The following is a 24,384-nucleotide window of genomic DNA, read 5'->3' on the forward strand; positions in this document are numbered from 1 at the left end:
TTATCAACAGATGATAACATTTTATCTGTTTCTGTGTAAGATATAAGATGTACTCTAAATATATGGACAGGGATGTTTAAAACATTTCTCAGCGTGGCTGTAACATGTGAAAGGTCTTCCTAAATGTCTGAATTGCACGTGCTTCTGAGTTTTATGGCTTGTATGAGAACACATCGTATTTTCTCATCACCACCTGTCAGCCGTCTCCTTTGCTGTTCATACCTTCGTGATAACAATCACATATTTGTGACTGTGGGTGCATGTATGCCTGTGTATGTGAGCAGAGGAGGTGAGCAGTGACTGTCAGAAGTGACACGTGATGACTGGGGCTGCAAGACACACCATTACCACGACTCTCACACCTGAGGCAAGCACGCATGGGTGTGTGTGTGTGTGTGTGTACACGAGCCATGATAACAGGGTGCACCTCATGTTCACGTGTGTCTTGTAAGACAGAGCTGCACATCACTGCAGGCAGATGGGTCTCATGCGAGTGAAGCAGCGCAGCCGGCGTCATGGGAACAATGACTAGCAATGCTGTTATTACACCTCTCCACAAACTGGTAATTTAGTGTAATTCTAGTCAGTGTCACAACAGCACCGATGTGCATTTGAAAAGCTGTCATGTTTTTCAGAGGCTGCAAGCAAGTGGATGAGGCTGAGGAGACACCATGTTTTGGGTGACACGCTAGTGTGACACCCCCGACCCCCGTGAACTCGAGTCAGGCTGAGAGGCAGAGATGTCAGACGTGGTCGGTGATCAGCGGGGACAGTGTCCAGCCGTCCCACGCCAGCACAAAACTGTCATTGGTGTGTGTCTGCATCCCCCCGGGAGAGTGGGAGGGGGGGGGGGGGTTGTGCCAAGGGAGACACAGTGACTCACACTGTAGATGGGAATGGGGATTGAGAGGAAGAAAGAAGGACTGAGAGTCACTCATCATCACACATGTGCCAACATCATCCTCCTCCCTCATTACAGCCAACGCCACCCACACTGCTAAGAGCATGTTCGCATCACATTTACACACACACACACACACACACACACACGTATGACAGCATATGAAAGAAGTAGCCTCTACATCAGTGTGTCAGAGGAGCTTGTCCATAATAGGCAAAGCAGGCAGTAGCAGTGAATCAAGCACTTATCCAGAGCAGCCATCCTGTATAATACAGTGCTCACAGTTAGAGCAGGAATTCAGAGAAAGTGGTTAAAAGCTTGAGCAAATTATCGTGTTTCAGTGTCTACATCATGATGCAGGCTTTCTGGCAGTGACAGGTCACGGTGCACAGTATTCTACTATCTGGATTTCTCAGATTGAATAGAAAATGTATGTTTTCTGCTGGTTTTGATCTGGTCAGTCGGTTATTTAGCCCATGCATGAGATGTCATGCGCAGACTACTGTAGTATCGATGCCAATAATCTTGTGTTGCCGAGTGAATACAGCCACAGTTTTTCCCAGACATCTAACCTGCCTGCAGTGTAGCGCCAGTGTGATGCAGCTTATCCTCCACACAGATAAAAAGCTTTGGCGTGCAATTACTAAATTAGTCGAGAAATTAATTTCAACCCAGTGAACTGACACAGAAACGCACTGAACTGCTAATCTGGGAGCAGGAGGGCTAAAAATCCTCTGGAATTTAAAGTTTAATGGATTAATGATGTCAAGGCTCTCAAGTGGATAGGACTGTAGCACAAAGTAACTCTGGAGGAATTAAATTGCTTATGGGGTATGTCAGGAAGAAAGCCCAAGGAGTCTGCTAGTACAGTTGCTGCCTCATCGTGGAGCAACCCACTTCTGCTGATGGCCGTGCTGTCTAAACCTACCCGTGATGCATCAGAGCTATTGTCGTGAGTCTTTTATTTCTCTTGCCTGGCTTTTGCTTCCACACAGGGTCTGTGAATGGCCTTATGAGTCAGTGAAACAAGCGCTTCTACACACACATATGAAATGACCTATTGTCTTCTAAAAGGCCACCCATAGCACCATGTAAGGGCACAGACAACATCACTGATCACTCAGTTCAGCCAGCAGCAATTAGTCATAGCCAAAGAGTCGAAATGCAAAATAAGTCTTGGGCCTATTTTTGATTGAACACCCCCCACACACAACCACACACACACACACACAGACAAGAAGATTAACACAGTGTTTTAATGAACTTGGACCCAAAGGCAAAAGACTGAATTAATCATTTTGGCAGGAAGAAGTTTATCAAAAAGCCTTTGTTACTGTCTGCAAACACAGTCCATATGTAAGCTTTAGCACTACTGCTCTTGTTGAAAACTGTTATATAAGTGTCAGACTGAAGGTCTCTGTGGGGCGGGAATACATGCATGCACACATGCAACCGCAAACGTTCATTTACATACAATCACACGAACAAATATGAGGAAATGAGAAACTGTGACTCCAGAGACCGCGTAAAGGTTTATCAAAACACACAAACCTGGACTCATGCAAGCCGATAGTCTTTCATAGGCTGTAGAACTAAAGTTCCACAGCCACGATAGAGGCTCTGTGAGGCTGTACTTATGCCACATTCACGTCATGTGAGATGGGAAAGAGTCCTATGCTAACACCTTGCAAGCAGCCACACAGTCAAGGCTGATGGTACAACAGCAGAGTCGATCATGAGGATTAATATACTGCATATTAACAATATAACTTCTAATTGGCAAGTTGGATGAAAAAATGAAAAGTGAAGGGATTACCAGAGTTTTTGGTCCCGTTCCACCTCAGTGGTTAGGTGGGCCAGTCACCAGTGATGATACGTTTCATCACTTTTTGATCGAGGGCTCCTTCAGACTCTGTCGTTACCCTGTAGAACCAACTCAGAGATAAATTAGAGCTCTAACAGACAAGTAAACAAGTTGCATAAATATAAGAAACAGAGCCATTGTAATAATTGCTCAAAATATCATTCTAATAAATTATAGTATTTCAGAAAGTATGTCCATAAAGATGCACATTTCTGTATCTCCTCTCTACATGAGGGAGATGCCCCCTCCTAGCATTACATGTTAACTGTTCTCACAACATCAGAGTGCACTCTCAGATGCAACAGTTTAAAACGTTGTAAAATTAAACAGTTTATTTATGAGAATGAGAATTTGCAATGTAGGAGACAGGTACATGAAATTTAAAAGTTGTATGTAACTGGTTTCTCTGAGTAATGTTATCTACAACAGCTTCCATCAGTGGTCTGACATCTCTACAAAAGGCCATGCACAAAGCTCAGTGCCTCTTCTGGTCATATGAAATAGCTGAAAATGAAATGACACTTACCTGTAGTGTGCTGTATCTGTCCACCATCTGCTCAGGTTTTGCTGGCATGTTAAGTGGGCGTGAATTCTGTATTTCTCAAATAAAAACTGAGACAAACGGAGTCAAACAAATTTCATTAAGATGCTACAAACTTCAAACCAGTTACAATTGTAAGTAATTATTAATTGCATTAATGTAGCAGCACATCTCACAACAAAAATGACAGAAGATCTTAATTTGTCTTATAAATAAGCAAAGTAAAACCAAAGTTGATGTCTAACTGCATAACTAAAGAATACATGCATTGGTATTTGCTCATTAAAAAAGCCTGCAGGGTTGTATTCTCCTCTTCCACCTTCTTGTTGTAGCCTCAAACCAAATAATCATCCTTCATTAGCCTATGTATGAGCTAAGGGCCGACATGGCATCAACAGGAGCCAACACAAGCATAATGGATGTGAACCTGAGTAACAACATCCTCCTGCATACCCCCAAAACTAAAGAAGGAGAGAGAGAGGTTTAATGAAGATGGTCTCAGAGAGCACTGAGGGGCACTCTTCACTGTAGGTACATATATTAAAGGAGCAGTGTGTAGAGGACCCTCTCCCTATATAGATATATGAAGGCCTCATTCTAAGCTAACAAAAACAAAAATGATTCTTAGTTTCAGGTGTTTACACACTAATGAAAACATAATTACGAGCATTATATTTCTGGCCATAGATGCCCCTAAATCATACACACTGGTCCTTTTCTTTGTCAGGTTGCCTCTTAACACAACTGTCCCTCCCTTGTAACCTTCAAAGAGAAAGTTTTACTTTGGATGTGTTTGTGATCTTGAAAAGTTCACTTCTGGTGTGGGAGCATTAACATTTCTCACTAAAAGACAAAATCAGAGAGCCAAAATGGTGATGGGCCATCACAGGTAAGATTTGGAGTTGTTCCACTGATGGCATATGGGAGATTGCCAGAGTGGATATGAAGCATGAGTGTTTGAAGGTCACTTTGTGGGCAAGTTTTCAGTCAGAGTTCTTTGGATATAAAAAACTAAGGTATATATAAGGTGAAAGGTGATGACCCCACAAATAATTATCATCAGACCAGGTGGGGGAAGCATTCAGATCTGTATTCAGACATAATCTTCTGCAACAAGGTAAAAAACATAGTTCTTCGTAACTTAAGGGGCTCTCCTGTTATTATTCTTGTGGAGCAAGAGAAAACTTTATTATTCTTGTTAGTACAGGTTGGTCTCATGTAAATCCTGACATATGTAGTTTTGTATAACCCCAACTTGAGTAGGTCTAATCAGCCACATAACTCAAAGCACCTGTGAGGATGAGCAGGGCGATCTGCGCAAAGTGGCCAAAAAAAATGAATGCAGCTTTAAGAAAAATTATAAATATACAAAGCATCAACGTAAATGACAAAAATATGTTAAAGAAAAAAGAAAGGTCCATGACTGAAACTGCAAAACGGGCCCTTAAAGTTAAACGTAATCAGAGTAATCTCTGTTTTCTTGACATGAGCTGAGATTGTATGCGCCCGTATAAACTGGGTAAAACTGCTTCATTCAGTTATTTAAACAAGGATAACTCCATATCCTGAAAACATCAATTTTCCTTAAATGTTTAAACACAATGTCGATATTAACTTGCTATGATTAGACAGTAACATTTTACTGAGAGCAGCTCCACTCTTTTTGTTATATATCTGCAAGTACATCTCGTTTCTCCATTTAGTTGGAAGAAAATAAGCAGCCCTGTATTTATAAAATGAGCGAAAAGGACAGATATATCAGCCAAACACAACCTTGCTCTGGGGAACACACATACAGTCGACCTGGTCCTTCTAATTCCTGTTGCGTGCTTTTCTCACCTGGCGAGTGTCTCCCCAGGGTAGGTAACAGAGGTCATGAGTGCAGGATGGTGGGCCTGATGCGAAAGCAGAAGCCCTGGGCACAAACGATGACAACCAACACCATCATCATCATCATCATCATAATCATCACATCTTCATCTGCAAGACCCCCACCCCCCCCATGCACACACCCAAACCCACTGTGTGTAACCATGGCGACAGAGCGAGAGGGGGGCCACTAGCCCTCGAGGTTGGTGCAGTGTCAGGGTCAGTGCAGTGGCCTTCAAACTGCCTCTCTACACCGCCATGTGAGGAAAACTACTTTGTAACAAGGATTTCATGGCGGTGTCTCTCTTATCTAACACCTTGAACATATTGTTGTGGGTATTTTTCCTGTCACATGTGCAGAATGAGTTATCAGTCTAAGATTAAGATTGGATGACATTCCTCAAACACAAAGATTTTTTGTGTAGGAGCTCATTTTCAGTATGTAGTTTTTATACTGTACAAGTGAAACAGTGATGGCAAACACCTAGAGCTACAAGAAAATATCAGAATGAGCACACAATTTCTCGTTAGTGGTTTTCCTGTCTTGACACACAATAAGCATTTCATATTTTCTTTTCCCTGTCACATTACACTGTTTGTTCCAAGCGCTGTAACTCACAATCACAAAGACAGTTAGACAAGAGAGCCATATTAATTTAAATACTAATTAGCACATTACAGAGACACATGAGACTGAGCATTCGTTCCCTACATTGCTGGTGAATGACAATGTTTGTCAGACAACTTTTGATTTTTTCCCAATCAACTTTGAATCAGCTGCTAAATGCAAAAAACAAAGAACTGTTTTTGACCCTCTCCATTAAAGTAAGCCGAGCAGACACCGTATGGATTAATCCCGATTTTAGCTCCAAATTGCTCACCCTGACTAATTTCAGAATTGGGCTGGACTTCTGCCAATCTGGTTGTCATTTGATGTGCAGGGTGGGGAGGGGGGTTTCTCCTGATTAATTGCTTGAATGATCAACAATCTGACTGCTGGACGATTGCATGGATTTCTGGCATGTCTGAACTTTTGGCCGGCCTTCTTGCAGTCTGAGCATTTCCACGGTCCAGTTTCCCTTGTGGCTGCTGTCAGATGATTCACTATAAACCGCAATTTCTGTGTTTTCATATTATTGGAGAAATAGTTTTTCCTGATTGAGACTGTGGTGTGATATACGTCTTGTTTGAATAAAATTTATTGGTATGAAATATATTGGTATTGTCAGTGGACAAACCCGATCAGGTATTGCTAACATGCTAACATTCAGTGTGAGCACCGTGTCATGGCCGGTCAATCAATCCATGCTGAACAAAGCAGTTCCAGTCTGTCTTCAGTCCAAAGTGAGAGGATGAAGAAGCAGCTTGTAAAGGAATGAAGTTTGTTGCTGAACTCCTAATGTTTTTTCTAGACTTGTAAGTAAACAGCTGTTAATGGTAACGTTGGCTATGTAGCAATAGCAAAAACATACACATAGCACCTTTAAGCTGCATTTATGTTCATTTAGTCAGATCAGTCACATGTAAAATGATTCAGAATAGGAACTTGATAAACAGTAAAGACCACGGTGAAATATTATTTAAAAAAGCCTGGAAATATGGTGCTGAAGAAGAGTTTGGCTGCAGTCAGAGGCACACACCGTGTAAGGTCACCTTTGGCATCTGGGTTGTGAGTCATTCATCAGCAGAGGAAAGGTTAGGCTATAAGCTTCTGTGAAAGTGCACGTCATGCATGATCATTCTTTACCCTGGGCTGAATGGTGTGCATCCCATCCTGTATTTAGTCAACATGTCACATCTGATCTGTGTGTGCGTGTGTCTCAGCTGTGTCTCACCCGTGTGGGCTTCGCGTGAGAAAAACAGTGTCAACCAGTGAATGTGGACTCAATATTGTATGTCCACGTCTGCACGTCGTGCCCCATGAAAGCTGGATGAGTGAGTGTGTGTGTGTGTGTGAAAGTATATTCATTATTACCCCTCACGCACCCCAGGCTTCTGTGTCCGACGAGCCATGATCACAGGGAACACCTCATGTTTCTGTGTGTCTCATCAGACAGCAGCAAATCTCGGATGACAGAGAAGCACAGAGGAAATAAGTCCATGAAACATTAAGCAGAAGCTTCCCTGGAGGTGACTGTTATTCATATACACACATCTCCAACCCAAGGCTTATCAAATGTGGCATGTCTGCTGCAGCTTTTTGAATGGCTACTCTAGCCCTACGCACTGAGCTTAATCACAAGCACATGGGAATGGGACTTCTGCGACAGTGGGCTTACTGAGGGTAAGGCATGGCCGAATTGATTTCAAGTGGCTGCCAACGTCTTATCGGCCTCTTGCTAAGCACCCTGCTAAACGGCCCTGTCAGAATGCCATTGTAGCCTGACCATGAAGAAGATTTAACTGCTCCTAAATCACAACTACAAGTGTGCTCATTGTGATGTCCAACAACTGGAAGGAAGCGCAGGAAATTGGGTCGCAGAAATATGTGTGGTGCAATTTCAAGAAAAAGAGGGAAATGAGCACTAACACTCATGAAGACGGCGGAGGGAGGGGATGGAAGAATCTATGACAGAAATTGTAAATCCGCATTTAATGCCGCGGCCTCAAATGGTATCCGCAGAACATCAAAGAAACCTCCCTACTCCCCTCTCACAAAAATCTAAGAAAGCAAAGCACTCAAAGGATTATTCTCCCCCAGTCACACACACGCTCACACTGACGGGATCCACCACTCCTCGCTAACTCCCCCCCTCCCATGCCGAGAGAGACAGTATGCGTGGTGGGAGAAAAAGAGGAAAGAGCTATAGGAAGGAGCTATAGGGTAAGAAAAATATAGCTAAACCTGTGAACCAATCGGGGGAGCAAGTTAAGGTGGAAATCAGGTCACAGGAAGATGGAAAGATAAAGTTAAGGTTAGATTGTTTGCCCTTTAAAGGGAGAGGTGAGCTTTCACGGCCAATGAGAACTGGCAAAACAAAACACTTGCAAATGTCTCAATGGGCTTCTTCAAAAGAAAATGATATTAGTACTGATTAAAGGGCTAGTAATTTAGTATTGCACTTCCATAATGTTGTGGGAGTCAGCTTTAGCAAAGAACGATGCCTCCATGCATGTCTCCAAGCTGAAAACCAAGACAACCAAGGTGTCTTCTGGCACAAGGCAAAATTTTGATGTGATTTCCTATAAAATCAACAGACTTTATATCGGTGCAAGTAGATGGAAATTTGCCTGGGATGGCACAAACTCAGCTGAAGACATTACTGTGCAAGTTGAAAATGTTTCAACCTGAAAAAAAAAAAAAAAAAAAAAAGCTTATCCCTGGCTTATCCCAGAGATGAGAGGAGGAACGAGAGATGGAATTAACAGAGAGAAGTGGAGTTCAGGTGAGTTCTGAGATCTCAGAGCTCATGACAGGTTAACTGACCTTTATGTGTAACACTGGTGGAGTGCTCCTTTAAGAAGTATTTAAAGCTTTAGAAAGTCATTTCTGCCAAGAGACTGGACTTAATTTCTTCCATTTTCAAAAGGAGTCAGTGCAAGAGTGAACGAGCCAAGAGTAAGTATAGAAGTAGACACCTGTATACCAAAATAAAAACATACATACACACACAGCAGCATACTATATTCAGTCCATAACAGACCTCGGATAAAAACAGAGTGCCTGGGAAAAGAGGATTGCCGCCCTGCATTTACAGATAATCTTCGGGATGAGGCATGGCAAAGAGAAACCTAGGAATTCTGTTAACAAAATGAAGGAAAAAAAGAGCATCAGGCATGCTTATCTCTGAAAGGCTCCTGCTACCCAACCGGGTCAGATGAATAAAGAGGTTTTAACCTAATTTCTCACATCCAGCATCGCTCTGACCGTGCCTGACCACAGCAAGAGACAGTGTGTGTAAAAGTAAATAGAATTAATCCAGTTTTTCGACTTGCAAAACACAGCTGGAGCCATACGATAAATGCTTTTGGTTGAGCTTGCACATCAAAAGATCCTGTCTTCAAACACATTTTTAGTCCATGTTCTTTTTTTTTTTCTTTTTTTTCCTGCCATTAAAAACACTTCAAATATACACCACAAAACCACGAGCACATTTAACTGGAATATTCCTTGTTTCGGTCTAACAAGAACATTTAGTATCAGAACAGAAACTGGATGATAAAAAGCAGAGCAGCGGCTCTGTGGTGGCAAAAACTGAGACAAAAGCAAACGAGCTGGCATGGTGGAGAGCAGCGTTAGCCCTTGAAGTAATTTACTTCCATCCTGAGTAATGACTCATCACATGGAAAATGATGGTGATGGTAGATGAAAAACCATTGTGGGTTTAAACAAAGATTACACTGCCCCCTGCTGCACAAAGCAATGAAAAACACTTACATAAGAGAGGTTCCTGTAGTTTTCTGCTGCCTGCAGACCTGGGTGAAATTCTGCTATTTTTTGCAAACTACTGTCTCTTGAATAAATGTCGACCTGCATGTGCGTGCGTGTGTCCTCTCTATTTCAACTGTGTGTACAGCTGCGACTGTAACACATTTTAACCTTTTTAAAGGTTGAGGGAAATTGCAAAATGAGCCATTTACCCAAAAGCCTGTGCAAGAGCCACTCAGCCAGACAAGAGGAAAGTGTATGAATGTCAGCGCCACTTAAAAGATGTTACACCATTACACTGTACTCTGTGACCCATCTGATTCTGTGACCTAACAAGGAATTTCGCTCATATTGCTGCTCTGTTTTTTTTTCTATAGCAGTGTCACCAAGTTTTAATGCGACACTACACTTGACTGTGATCAACTATGGTGCTCAAATTAAACCCACTGTGTTCAACTACATATGAACAAGCTGAAAAGATATATAAAATGTCTATTTTATAAAATACATATACGCTATATTCTATCTGACAAACGCTAGTCAAAAACAATCATAAGCTGATATTGTTAGCTTTCAATAACACTGCGTTATGTGACCGGGGACAGGAACATTATTCTCCTCCAGAGCTCAGGGTCAGTTGCAGAACCACACTCCAGAGGCTGGAAGGAGGGGCACCTCATTGACCTGCTCAAGGTCCTTCACTGAAGTGGAATCTCGCAGCTCTCAGAAGGTCGAAACTTAAATCCATCAGAGTCCTTAATTCTAATTTACCCTTGAAGCACTTGCAGCATCACTTGGAATTGTGAATTAAGCTTTTGAAAAGTGGTGCGCAAATCCAGGGCTGTCACTCACGCCAACCAATCACGTCGCAAATGACAGTTGAGGGGAAAACTTGGGATTTCAAACCCGAGGCTCGTCAAAGCAGAATTGTTCCATCCTTCACTTACGTGTCTGATACAGTTTTTTTCCAAACTGCTGGCTAAAATCTTTAATTATACTGCTACATAGTGGAAATTAAACCCATCAATGAAACTGCTGGAGCTTGTATTCTTTTAAGGATGAGCGTACTCTGCATTTAAATATTTTCAGGCACTAGTTTCTGTGAACATCACCAATAAAATCAACTTTTCAAATCAAATTTTTCTATATATCCATAGCTGTCATTTTCTTTCTTTCTGCTTCTCTGAATCAACAACTAATAGAACCATAACAATACAGACCATGGCTTTAACTATGTCTGCTCTGTAGCTCATTTATCCACTTTAAATAATGAAATGTACTCTGAAGGTGAAACTGACAAGTCCTCTGCTTGTCCTTGAAGGTCTGAGGCGACTTCTGGCAGAAGATTTACTCAGATTTACTCAGATTTACTATGAAACACATGAACAGATAGAAAAGTGAGAAAGATATTTCTTCACAGCAGAGAATGTGCGTTCAAATGTGCACAGCATGCAGGAAATAAAGCTCTGCTGGGTCTGTGGTCACAGCTGATAGTTCCAAACCAAAGAGAAAAGCTTTAATTGTAAGCCGGGAAGACATTTCTTTGACTTGAAGTATAACAAATATAAAAGATCTGACAAGAACATGAGCAGAGAACACGAAGAGAAAACAAAACCAAACGGTGAGAGTGAAGGGGCTGTCTCATTTTGGAGCTTAAAGCTGCCTGTGGCAACAGAAATTAACATCATTCCTCTTTTGGAAAGAGTTGCGCAGTGAGTGAGGAGGAGTGGATCCTTTTCAAATTTGTCTCCTTTTTTTTTTTTTTTTCGGTCACACAGGACCTGAGACGGCAACATTTACCCCAAACGCCCCGGAGCTTTGCTCCGTTTTCCTGTTCATGATGTCCTGTATGGTAGAAATGGGCAACGGTTCACTCTTATTCCTCTTTGGGGCTTGAAGCAAGTCCACCACCACACACCTGGGCTTGGTGCGATGGCGTCTTAATGCCCGTTTCTCCGCCCGGGTCTTGGGTGGAGGGAGGCTGTCACAGATTCGGGGGCAGGCTGTGGTGATGCCACAGAAGGAGGGGTCATCTGAATGTGATGAGCCCTCTGAGCTGCCCTCTGATGGTGAGTCTCTAAAGGTAGGTAGAAGTAACCTTTTTGTGAGGGGTGTGGGGTTTGTGGTGATAGGCACACCGTTACATACGACCACTCCATTACTCAGTTCTGGAGCAGCATGAAAAGAAGGTTTAAGAGTCTCCACTTTCTCTATGGGTTTCATCTTACGGCGTCTCCTCTGTGCGGGGAAAGGTAAGAAAAAAAGTGTTAATCATTTATAACCAGTGTTTCAAAAATATATCTTCCACCAGTATTCTGCACTGCAGTAAATTTGTCTCTGCACACCTTTCTGTTAGCTGGACAAAGACTCTGTGTCTCCTCCGCGTGCAGCATTTCTGTGACTGTGAACCAAAGAATGAGGTTAATTTCTACCAAGATAAGAAATAGTTCAGTTCAGGATTGATTAGATATTGTTCAAGATTTGTAAAAGAAAAAAAAAAACAAAAAACTTCAAAACAATTAGTATTATTACTGTGATACAGAGTACAACTATACCTTCAGTGGTGGCTAACTGGAAGGACTCAGAGTGTATCAGTGGATAGGATGCACTCCTCTTCAAGCCCGTCTCATCACAAGAAGAGAGCTGCCTATTAAGGAAACAGTAATGGTTGAGGGAGAGGACTGCATGCAGCAGCTTTCATTAAAACATGAGGGACAAATGTGTAATCATTTAAGACTCCAGCTGCGATGTTCTTGATGAATAATTGTATCAATAACAAGTGGAAGTATCCACGTATCCTCACACCATGTGCTTAATCACCTCTGCCCTCTTTGCCATGTTGTTTTCAAAAACTGCCTCCATCTAGATACTGATACAGATACAGGTATAGACATAGTATAGCTAGCATAGATAGTAAAATGCACAGTTGTTACTCTACCTTTCAGGACAGCAGTAGGTGTAACTCTTAGGTATGGGTGACTCTGGCTCTGTGGCAGGAGGAACAGCAGAGATGCGGCAGCGGTTTGCACACAGCAACAAGCCGAGACACAGACACAACCCCAGAGACAGCAGCAGGTAGTTCTGCCTGTCTGAGACCTAGGAGAAGACACACCCGTTGAATATACCATAGGCTAAACAGTGGCATTGTAAGATATAGAAACATACAGAAAATGGAAAGCCTTAAAGATGTCACTCAAACTATGTGCCACGACCTGGTAGATAAAAGTAACTGGTACATCCTAATGACTTGGTCCCAGAAAAATGCACTAAATTTACTCTGTTTAATCCCCAGGTGAAAAACCCCTGATTACAGATGAAGGGAGCACCGGGAGCGTTGTATCTACCTCACTCTGCAGCTGGCTGACTCTGACAGACAGGTTGAGAACCAGCTGAGTCACATTCTCCAGCTGGCCCTGCAGCAACTGAATGGACTCAGTCTGACGCAGGTCCTGTGGGAGAAAAGGATTAAGCAAACACAAACACACACACCCACCCATTCAGATTTGCATTATTGAAATAGAATGTAGAGATACTATGAATACCTATTTGAAGGTACGATATTTAAAGCAGTACTGACAGGTTTTGGAGGCTTGGTGGCAGCTGAGACAAACTATCAACCCCACACTCATTTATCATTTTATATAGCTGATATGGTGAACATGTTAGCAAACAGTATTTACAGTATCTAGCAGCCACAGAGCAACATCAGCATTCATTTACAGCTGTGTGTCTCAACACCTGCTGATCGTAAGTTCAATATTCACTCTCTTTTTTGTTCTATTTTAAGTCTCCAGAAACCCCTGAGGGAATTATCTGCCTCTTTAGCTGCTGAATGCTCCACTGTGTTCACCTGCTAGTCGCTGACTTTATCTGTCTGCCACTTGGAGCTGGGTAGGTAACACGCTGAGTCAATGAATCACTTTGGGACAAAGATTTGTGCCCATTCACTGCTCACCTGCTCCTCTGCTATTCTCGAGGTGTTCTGGAGTTTAATGATGGTTTTGTTGAAAGCCTTCTGCATCTCTTCCATCTGCTTCCGATACCTTGAATCAAAACATGGAAGAAGAAATCTTAGAATCACCCTCAACTCAGGTCATACGCAACAGAACAGCAACCTCCCTCTGTGGCACTAGTGTGTGTGTGTGTGTCCGTCCCTCACCTCTGACTGAGCTGCTCCAGGTAGCGTCCGCTGAGCGACATGTTCATCTCCAGGGCCTTGATGCGATTGTTGAGTCTCATGAACACAGACTCCTTCTGGCTGGAGCCGTGCACCGGGTTGCCATTCTGCTCCGTGGCATTGGGGGTCTCCGCATAGATGTCTGAGAGGGATGGTGAGGTAGGTGAGGGAGGAGGAGAAGAAGGAGCAGGAGAAGAGGGGGAAGGCGGCTGACCGACGCCATCTGATGATACTAAGATATCTTCTGTGAGATCCTCCGTTTTAGTTTCTGTGATGACCGGTGTGCCACCAGAGGGCTCAAGCTCTGTGACAGTGTGTGGAGCAGTGTGGGACAGCTCCGTGGAAGCAGTGCTACTTTCAGGCACAGCTGGTGGGTCAGGGTGCTGCTCTGAATGAATCGAGGTGGTAGGAAGGAGAACATGAGACTGATCTGTCTTATCCGGGATTTGGACAGGGGTACTTATTTCGAGTTGAGGAACATCAACATTAGGCTTCTCCTCAGTGGGTTCCACCGAAGCATCGTCCAGGGTGGCACTGACACTGGGTTTCACATAGACGGAGCTAGTGAGGGAGACTGAAGGCTCTGCGTCCTTCTCTGTAGCCAGCACATCCAGGCTCTTTCCTGGCCTCAGCTCCTTTGCCGTTTCCTCAAAAGACAGCTCTGGTGTCTCCACAATGGGAGTAGGTTTGGCCGCAGATGAATCCGTGGCACTGGGTTTGGGGAGGCTTGAGGTTTGACTGGGCTCCAGCACAGGAGGTTCGGACATGGACTCTTTAGGAGATTCTACTGTGGTCCCCGAAGGCTGTGGTGCTTCTGATGGGCTGGGTCCACTCTCTGGCTCCTGCTCAGAAGCTTGTTCGTTTTCAGGAAGCTGATGTAGCTCGCTGTGGTGTGGCTGAGGTTCAGGGCAGGCAGAGGGGTACAGGGGTAGGTGCCAAGTGGGTGTTTGAATAGGAGGAATCATTTGCTTTCTGTCCGTCGTCTGGCATTTCCTCTTTTCATACAGCAGGGCTGAACACTGCCGATGGAGATATTCCTGGAAGGAAGCTGTGCAAGAGCATGAAGAAGAAAATGAAGGAAGTAGTGCACAGTAATTTTGATTTTCTTGTTGTCGCTCATGATGATCCCTTTTCTCTTTTTGTTCATCCATCTCCTCCTCCTTATCCAAAAGGGTGATTGTAGAGCTGATATGTTCTTCCTCATCTTTCTCTAAAGGAGTAACAATTTTTTCCTCCATTGGAGGGAGCTCTTGTTTGCTAGAATCAGTGTCAGGCGTCTCCGACACAGGGGTCTCTGAAGAGGGGGCAGTACTTGCAGGAATATCAAGGTCTGGTGAAATGTCTACCTCTTCAGAGTCTGAACTACAAAGGAAGAAGAAAAATATATTTTATATTAAACAGAGCAAAGTTAGGACACAATACTACACAGAAAAAAAACAAAACACAGAATATGTTGCACTTCAAGCTCAACTACAAAATGCAGTATCGAAAGCACACACAACTTATCCACGATGTCACAAAGCACAGGCTAATGGAGAAACAAAAAAAGAAAAATCCAACCTTCAAACACATACACTTGTAAATGTACAGTATGGGATTTTAAAGGAAAAATAACAGTACGTCTCATTATTAAATGACACACAATTCAAACAGTACAAACAGTATACAACTAAGTGAGAAAGAAGAAGTAAGAAAAAAATTACACTGTAATTTTTTTTGCCAAAGCCCAAGAAGTGTGAAGTCAATTAATTTGAAAAACAGAAATGTCTAAAGAACCAATCACAACAAAATTCAGTACACACTTTATTACTGAGATTCCATTCTTTTATTTTTTTAATATTTTGTATGTCTGCCTTTTATTTTTGAGGACAGGATTCAATCTTCCTGGGCATGGATGAGATTAGTTGTGTACAAATCTATGGAGAGATGTTCTCTGATTCTTCACAGATGATTCTTTTCATCTACTCTTAGATGGAGCGGCTCAGTTGCTCTATCTTCTGCTTTAAAATACTCCAAAGGTGCAGTGAGGGGACATACTTGGCCAGTTTGCACCGGACTCAACGGATCCCAAAAAAATCGATTTTAGTTTCATCTGACCAGAGATTGTGCTGCCAACATTCATCAGGCTTCTTTTCATGTTCTTTGGCAAAGTTTAATCCCGCAGTTTTGTGAGCAATGGTTCTCATCTAGGACACTGTCTGTAGAGGTGAACCAGTGTGTGATCAGTTACTGAAGCACCAATTTCCGCAGATAATCCTTGTGCCAAGTCAGAAACACATACTTGTCTCTTTTTGCAAGGCTGCAGAAAAAACAAACTGCGCACAGCCTCCCTCTGCACTTTCTGTTACTGGCAGTATGGTTCTTCCTATGCCTCCTCACCACTGTAAACTGACCTTTGTTGCATTAACGTTGTACTTCAGGTTTCCATACAGACTTCAGATAGGTCCATAAAGCATTTATAACTCAAGGTCATACTGACCACTTTCAACCCCTTAAAACAGTATAAATGAACTTCTCAAAGTTTTTAAATTATGCAGTTGTATGTTCAAACAGTTAGTTGCTGAAAGTAACTGCGAATGATGTTTTACTCCTGAAAGGTACTCACACTGAAGTAGGATCTGTAGTGGTAGTTTGGGTGGTGGTTTCAAGCTGCGCTGATGGCTCAGTCATGTTCACATCATGGGATGAAATATTGCCTACAACACGTAAACAATAAATAAATAAAACTATTCGCAAACTCAACCATATTGTAAAGAACTGAAGAACTAAAAGTGTGCCTGCATTTCATTTATAAAATGTCTGAGCTGCCAGTGAGCAGAAACGTCAAGTCGCTTGCGTTGGTCATACCTTGCGTGTCTGCGCCTCCACCGAGAACATTGACAGCAATATTACTGACCATGTTCAAAATAACATCTGGAGAGAAAATGTAAACACCAGAGTAACAAGTTAATATCATCCTCCAGGTCATCTGTATGCAGCAGAAATCCCTTTCAGCCAGACCTACCCTTCGCTGATCCGATCAGATTCTTGGACAACTTGACTTCACCGGGTCCATATCCAGGAGGATTTTCTGCAGGAAGCAAACCATCAAAGGAAACTAATAAATGTGACTGTGAAACCACTTTAATGTTTGTAATCTGAACATGAAAAAATGATTCCCAAATACATACATATATCATTTCTCATATTATCTTCATAAGTGATACACGCAGCACCAAAAAAGTTACACAGAGTATATTGCAGGTTGTAATGTTTCAACCCAACTGCATCAAATACATGTTTCTGCTCAGTTCTTACCCACGTCATCATCCTGATCATCCGGTCTCTCTGAGGGATCAGCTATCTCCTCGTACTCTTCCACCATGCTCGTACCAAACACTCTGGCATACAAATGACATCAAAATCATTCAATAACCATGCTCATGTAGCAGAGATTCTCATTCTTCAATAGCCTCTATGAGGCAAAAACCTAGTGTTTGATTTCCCTTGATGGGGCCTCTGAAACTGCAGCAGAAATAACAGGCAACCATATAATTTGCTTCCTCCTAAATAACTATTACAGTCAACTGTTTCAGCAAGTTTCAGCTTTACGTTTTTGCAGAAGTGGACATTACTTCCACCGCAGGCTTGATAGTCTGGTAAGGCGCAAGTGTGAGCTGAATCATCTTCACCACACGCCAAATATTACATAATATAACTTGACAAGAGTTCACATAATATACAACAAACCACCATCAACATACGTCAAGGATGAATAATAAACTACAAAGACATACAACACACACACAGAAAAAGAAAGATACAACCATAACAACATGACACATACTGTACGTGGCACTAGCTACATTCTCCTTTAACGTCCTTGTTGGTTCTGTGTTTTAAATTCTCACTTCCTTTTTTTTCCCAGCTTTCAAAAGTAAAAGCTGACAATGTGTCATTTTATTCTACGTTTTAACAGAGTGTTGTGAAAACAACACTGCCTAACTATTTGTTACGTACCTTATGAGACTGAGGGGACAGAAATGTTCAGAGCCAAAGTGAGAGACCAGCTCTACCTGAAAAATCAAAAATGATTCAAATATTATGACTGAAATGCGTGTTTGATTATACCCCACATAAATCAACCCTCTCAGCAGTGGCTGCCTCATGAACAAACAGCAAGGCCATGATTTTGTTTTGTTGTAAAATTAAGACATTGGGTTAAAAGGAAACACTGATGCACTGCATGACAGGGAGTTACTGTGTGAGGAAGTCTGACACAACCATCTCAGTATGTTATAGGTTAGATCATGTGACAGAGTATGTTTGATTATTTGAATTACATCAAGTGGATATCAGTTCGTGGGTTATCAAATGTTCATTATTGTATCGAGTATTTCTTTATAATGGGTTAGCAGGTCACATAGCAAGTTAGATCTGATTCTGTTTAATGATGAGAGCAACACTTTAACAAAAGAAAGACAAGATACATTCCCCTCCATGTTTACTAATCAGCTCACTCAACCACCAGATGGCTACAAGAAATCCAGGCTAACCTTTATGTACTTGGTGAACATCTGAAGCAAGAGAAACAGAAAAAGGAGAGAAGAAATTAAGGAGATTTACACATGCATTCAGAACAGAAAGACACAGTGTGTAATGGTTCTATTTGAGTCACTTCAGATGCAAAGTGATGCCACTGTGTCTGAAATGTGGTCGTCTAAATATAGAAGGCAAGACTCCTCCTTCCAAAGAAAGTGTACAGAAACAGCTCTGCTTAAGGTGCATGGTACATATTCAATTGCATTAAGAGCTGACAGTGAATCCTTTACACCACACTAACATAGAATAAAGACAGATCCAGAGGTAGTGTGACTCAAAAAAATAACACTGTGCTCACCTTCACATATTTAGCATAAAGATGCTCATCTAACGGGAAGCTCTGGACTGTGCGTTCATCCCTGGCGTGAAAGGTTCCCAGCTTTAACCACTTATTTGTTGGGTATCTGGAGGAGCAAGTTTATACAACACAGTCGGTTCAGTGGCCTGGATGTCATATTTACGGTATTGCATTTAGTAGCTGCAATGCATACCTATCACTGATAGAGACAAGAAAGTCTTTCGGAGTAGAGGAAAAGAGTTCAAAATTAGCAATGTCCAGCTGCTTCACCTGGATGGGCTCACAGAGCTCAATGATGAACCTGAGAGAGAGGGGACGAGAAGCAGATCAGGTGGGGATGAAAAGAAATCGTCTCAGTCTACATTTGTGGGTAGAGAGCAGGAGATGCACACATATGACATACCAGATTTTATTACTACAGGGGTTTAGCATGTACAAGTCCATGTTCTCCTTCAATATGGCTGAAGTGCTCTGTATGAAAGAAATGAACAAATCAATATCGGTTTGTATTTGTCATTAAGTCCATATCCAGCAGAACAAACAAATCTCTCAGTAGGACATAGTTATTATATACACGGTACCTTAGCCTCTGGGTTAGCGCCAAGGATCTTGGCTCCACATTCCACTGAGGCGTAGTTATTGAAGTTCTTCTGGACCTTCTTCACTGTATGAGAACCCCCATTATTGGAGGTATGAGTCGACAGAGCTATGGAGAAAAAAAACACAACAAAGAATTGTGGTAAAAGTTTAAACTTTGACCCTGGTGTTGCTGTAGTTTGACATGAAGTAAGAACTCTTATTTGGTTTGATGCATATATAGATATAGAGTATGTTTTAACACAAGTTCATGAGCTGTATCATCATGTAATCTTACTCTTCTCTTTCTCCATCATCTTCCGCTTCCACTCATCAAAAGTGGGGATGTCCTCGGGGTCTTTGCTGCTCACACTGGAATCTGTGTCTGTGGTAACAGGGGAGCTCAGGTCCTGCCAAAGATAATGAGAAAATGAGAAAACGAGAGCTGGGACACTTCCTCTGGTACGGAGAAAAAAATAGTTCACACTGTATCCAAGTTCCTCACCTGCTCTTTCAGCATGTGCGATGTGTTGGTCTCCAGATGCTGTGAGCTGTGACCAGGTGGAGAAGTCAGAGGAGGGTCAGTGTGGCTTTTAGTACCTGCAGTGTGAGCGTTGGAAGTGTTCTCCAGAACCATTGGAGGACTAATGTGGAAACACAAAGACATTGTTGACATTCTGAGGTGGTTAGGCTAGGAGAAATATTATTTTGATTTTTTTTTTTCCAGGCCTCAAGATTAACAGTACCCCACCTATCATTGTCATATGGGTTGTTTTCTTCTTCTTCTTCACAGTCAGCAGGAGGCAGGTCAGATTCAAGGACCTCAGGTGCAGCTACATCAGATGCATCATCTGAAACACTAAAATTAAAAAACAATGGCACATGTTTACTGCCTCTCCCTTTGCTGGGAAACATCCAAGAAAAAAAGAATTTTAAAAGGAGCGTCTCACTGGGAGCTATAAACCCAGACATATGTAGAAAACAAGCATGTATTTTGCATGAGGTAATAACAGCCTACCCCGTTGGGATGTTGTCTCTAAGACTGGGAATGCTGGGGCTGTCTTTAACCTCAGCAGCAAAACCAGAGACAGGGTCAGAGGATGGGAGCAGGGCAGCTGAATTCTGCTCTTCAATGACAGAGGTTTCATGCGGTGGATTTTCTAAGCTTGGCTCAGGTTCTGGCTCAGACTGTGAAATTTCCATGTCCGCCTCAGCTTCTGTCTCTACAGAAGGCTCCTCCACTTCAAAGGCCTGATGGAAAAACAGAGAGATACTTGAACTGTTGAGTGAAATGTTAAAACGATTAGTCCATTACCCAGAGATGGATTGATCAACCAAACACTTAAAGCTTCAAATGTTCCAGGAACGATCAATAAAAAGTACTGGATGGAATGAATTATCTGATTGCTTATCCAGGTCTGAAACTGTCGTGCTGCTCAGGAAGAAACCAAATGGTAAAATCAGGTTGTACATTAAACCGGTCTTTGAAATTATTCCATTCATAAGAGCCCTCGCACAGAATCTATTTGTAGTATTGCATTGGAATTTGAATTGAAATGTTTTCATTTATATAAATGCAACAACTGTACCTCAGAATGTTGTTCTTTGTCGTCCATGTCCTGTGTTGTCTGTTCCTCCCTTTGCTGATTATCTTCTAACAACTGCTCATTTTCAGACAAGGACTGGGCAGGTAAGGCCCAGGCCTCTTCAACCTGGAGAATAACACACACACACAAACAATTTATAATTGATCCCATGACAGGGACAGTTTAATCACCAATGCCATAACATTTATATATCTGAAAAAGCTACATACAATTTTTATGCTGCCCAACATATTCAGATTCTCTTGTGCAACTACTATCTGATATGTATCTAGCGAGGGAGCAGGTTTCCCATGTGTTAAATAAACTTTATATAACATATAATGAAGTGTATGGTCACATGAATGATCTCAAACAACAACGTGAGAAACCTCTGGAGAATGAAGTATGGTATTATACAGCTGATGCTACCTTGTGATGAGGAGTCTTTTCCCCTGACTCTTCCTCCGAACTGATGTCCTGTGGGGACACAGGCCTCTGGGCCTCTTGCTGCGACTCCGTGCAACCAACATAGTAGTTAGGGTACCTACGTGATGAAGGGAACAACAGTCAGTTTCATAACAATACTCAGTCAATTTATCTGAATACTGGGAACTTGATGACACATTTGGGACATTGTCTTTGCATCTGGGAAAGAAGCTCAGATTACTGGGATACACGATTCATGAACGCTTGAATAAAGCAAACTAAACTTTTTTTTTTTTTTTTTACTGAAGTGAGACAGAGACAGAGGAAGCTGCATCCCAGTCACAGTGCGACACACTGAGAAAGTCCAGGTGGCCTGTACCCCAGAATAAACAATTTATCTTATCTGCATGCAGAGCCAGGGAAATAAACACACACACCTCAAACAAGTTGCATATTGCTCAACTTGACTGTGGGAACCTTGAAAAAAAAAAAGAGAGAAATCTGCAATAATTTTTTAAAAGTTATTTTAATTTCAACCTGCTCTATTTTTGCCTCTTGTTTGAAACTCGCTGCATCTGTCACCTGTTTATTAAAAAAAACACTTTCTTTACGAAAGTGAAAATAAAGAACAAATAATGTTCACTTATTCCCCCTCAGTGATTTTTGCAGCTGTAGCTTTTTTTGTGTGTATGGTTCTCTGTATACACATATTATATATAGATATATATGTGTATTCTCTGTATACACATATTAAAACCCTGCTCTTTTATCTTAAACCCCAAAGTTCTGTTAGGTGACACTGCCAGAAAAATAGGTCTGGGTCACAGTGACTACCTCAACTCCTGGCAGGAAAACAAAGATAATTAGCAGCAAGACTTTAAACAACTGCAATAATGTCAGGTTTCTGTGGGGGGAAATGTCCTCATACTCCAGTCCAACAGTGACCGCAACTTGTCAACAATCCAGGCTATTATCTGGATTTCAGGTCAAGTTCTTTACCTGGCCACTGGCCTGGCTGGGTCAACTCCTTTGTTGATCTGACTTAAGAGGCTAGACTGGTCACAAACACTTCAGCGAACAACAGAGCATTTGTTCTCTAATTGAAAGCCAGCAGCCATAGTATAACTCCCAAATGCGCAACAATGGTGTTAAAGCATGTCTTGTTAAATAATTAACTAACTGGTTACAGACAAAGAGGTAAAGCAGTCAACTTTACATACAAAATGGTAGGAAATGGTAGAACTTACAGAGCATAGATATATGATGTTTGTATAACAACTACAGGTTGGTGGTATATCCTTCATGATGAAATGGCGACTCTGTGTTGGGGAGCCTAATATACTCTATATGAATTTATCAAGAAAGTAAATAGTAAAATAAAATTAGAATTAGCAAGAACAGGATGTAGTCTTTAATAGATAACAGACCCTAGGCAATACCTAAAAACAGAACTTTTACAAAGCAGGTGGGATACGTAGGAGTGAATTAAATAGATACACGTCTCCCACAAGTGCAAAGATCACATGCAGGCGTCCACTCATCAAAACTATTCTTGAGACACACCTATCTGACAAATAGTGAGTCTTTCAACATGAATGTCACGTGACATGATGTATCACTGATCATTCCAGTTATATGACGATATGGCTTCACCCATATTGTGATTATGATGTCATTCACGTAAAAGGATTCAAATTAAAGCAAAGTGTCAGCAGTTGATATTGTAACATGCCGTATTATGATGCAGTCTCTTTAAACCAGCACAACGAATGTTTCGGAAACACCTGTGCTGTGACAAAGTCACCTTCCCCTGCCTAAACAGCACAACGATATCTTTATATTTCACTTAAACATTTAAGACAGAGACAACAGACGATAAAAGGACAAAGATACAATCACTCAGAGCTTCACTGTAAAATGAAAGCTCAAGCAAGGCTTCTGAAAATAGGCCAGGTCAACCTCACCAACATAGATCTTAATACCATATTACATCATATCACCCTCCCTCCCTCCCCCTCTATCTGAAGTACCACAATCAGTGCGTGTTGTGTTTTCTGACTGTCCTCTACCATCGTGGCTAGAGCCCATAATCATCCTGTTTAATCTCTCTCTCACTCTCTCTGCTGCCTTTACTGTGTTCTGACAGATTTACACAGACCTAACAACCCTCAGCTTTCAAGAGGGCTGACAAGAAAGACCTATAATCCTGTCAAGAGCTGAATGATGAAACAAATCTGTAACGTCGGCTAACGTTAGCTCTGTGACAGTATGGGTCAGGGGGGAATTAAAAGTCAATGGTGTACAGTAGACCCAGAAGATTTATTTGTGTGGAGGAGAAAGGTTACGGTTGTTTTAGTTTGGTGTCTTCCATAAATGTTTCACGTACACTTGTTAGCTACTGCCCAAAGGAGATTCACAGAGAGGTGACGAATTTATGGTTAAACTACTGAGTAAACTTATACACACCTGCGAAATCACTAGGCTGTAAAGTGTCCCGAGGTAGAGAACAATGTAACATGAAATAGTATTGTAAGGACAACTTCGTTATTAGCTTAACATAACAGTGTTAAATCTAGCCTGTAGTCGGCAACTTAAGCTAACGGGTAACACTGACAACAAGTCAGAAGTCAGCCAGGTGCCACATCACAGCACAATGTTAACGCTAGCTAGCTAGCTACTGCGTTCTAACTGATTTTAAACATGAGTAACGTTAGTCGGATAGTTTAGTAGTTTTCATAGTCAATGTTCGCCAACGAAATAACAGCACTTTGTATAAATGGGACAAATGTGACCAACTTACCATGAGACTACAGCTACACATAGCCACACTGACACAACTCGCCATAACAGTGGTGTCATCGTCATCCTTCTCCTGCCGGGACAGACATCCTCGCCGTACGCACAAATAGCGTTATATCCTTTCAGTCAGCGGTCTCCTCGGCTGTGTAGAACATAAATTCACCTTCCTGTTTCCAGGTTAACTTGGGCGAACGTTAGCTGTTTCTGTGGTGAAGTGTGATGCTAGCGGCTGTCACCCACATAATCTGCTACCGACTGTCACTGCGTGTCAGGGTCCAGCTGTCCAATGAGAAAGCAGAGAGGCTGTTGCGCAGTTCAAACCGAGCGTGTGTTGGGAGCGCTCGTTTCAGAGCCTCTGGTCACCCGAGTTGGTGGAGCTTCTCTTGGTGAGGTATTT

At 42.1% G+C, this 24,384-nt stretch overlaps 1 protein-coding gene across 2 annotated transcripts; it reads right to left on the reverse strand.

The window, feature by feature from the left end:
* Positions 1–11,025: 11,025 nt before the first annotated feature.
* LOC121193119 (SUN domain-containing ossification factor-like) lies at positions 11,026–24,253 on the reverse strand. 2 transcript variants are annotated; one of them, XM_041055262.1, is made up of 24 exons: positions 23,989–24,253; positions 21,192–21,306; positions 20,766–20,888; positions 20,195–20,427; positions 19,928–20,035; positions 19,682–19,820; positions 19,475–19,586; positions 19,182–19,306; positions 19,004–19,071; positions 18,794–18,901; positions 18,601–18,706; positions 18,257–18,277; positions 17,721–17,776; positions 17,019–17,101; positions 16,726–16,791; positions 16,569–16,634; positions 16,327–16,417; positions 13,704–15,083; positions 13,500–13,587; positions 12,889–12,993; positions 12,483–12,640; positions 12,100–12,191; positions 11,890–11,945; positions 11,026–11,782 (listed from the first exon to the last, which is right to left on the reverse strand). In XM_041055262.1, the coding sequence occupies exons 1-24, from the start codon at positions 24,051–24,053 to the stop codon at positions 11,315–11,317; spliced, it is 4,032 nt and encodes a 1,343-aa protein (XP_040911196.1). In that variant the 5' UTR covers positions 24,054–24,253; the 3' UTR covers positions 11,026–11,314. The 2 variants fall into 2 exon arrangements, with proteins under 2 accessions (XP_040911196.1, XP_040911198.1); XM_041055264.1 differs by lacking the exon at positions 18,257–18,277.
* Between the last annotated feature and the right edge of the window lie 131 nt (positions 24,254–24,384).

Source organism: Toxotes jaculatrix, chromosome 14, assembly GCF_017976425.1.
Source record: "Toxotes jaculatrix isolate fToxJac2 chromosome 14, fToxJac2.pri, whole genome shotgun sequence".
Taxonomy (NCBI): domain Eukaryota; kingdom Metazoa; phylum Chordata; class Actinopteri; family Toxotidae; genus Toxotes; species Toxotes jaculatrix.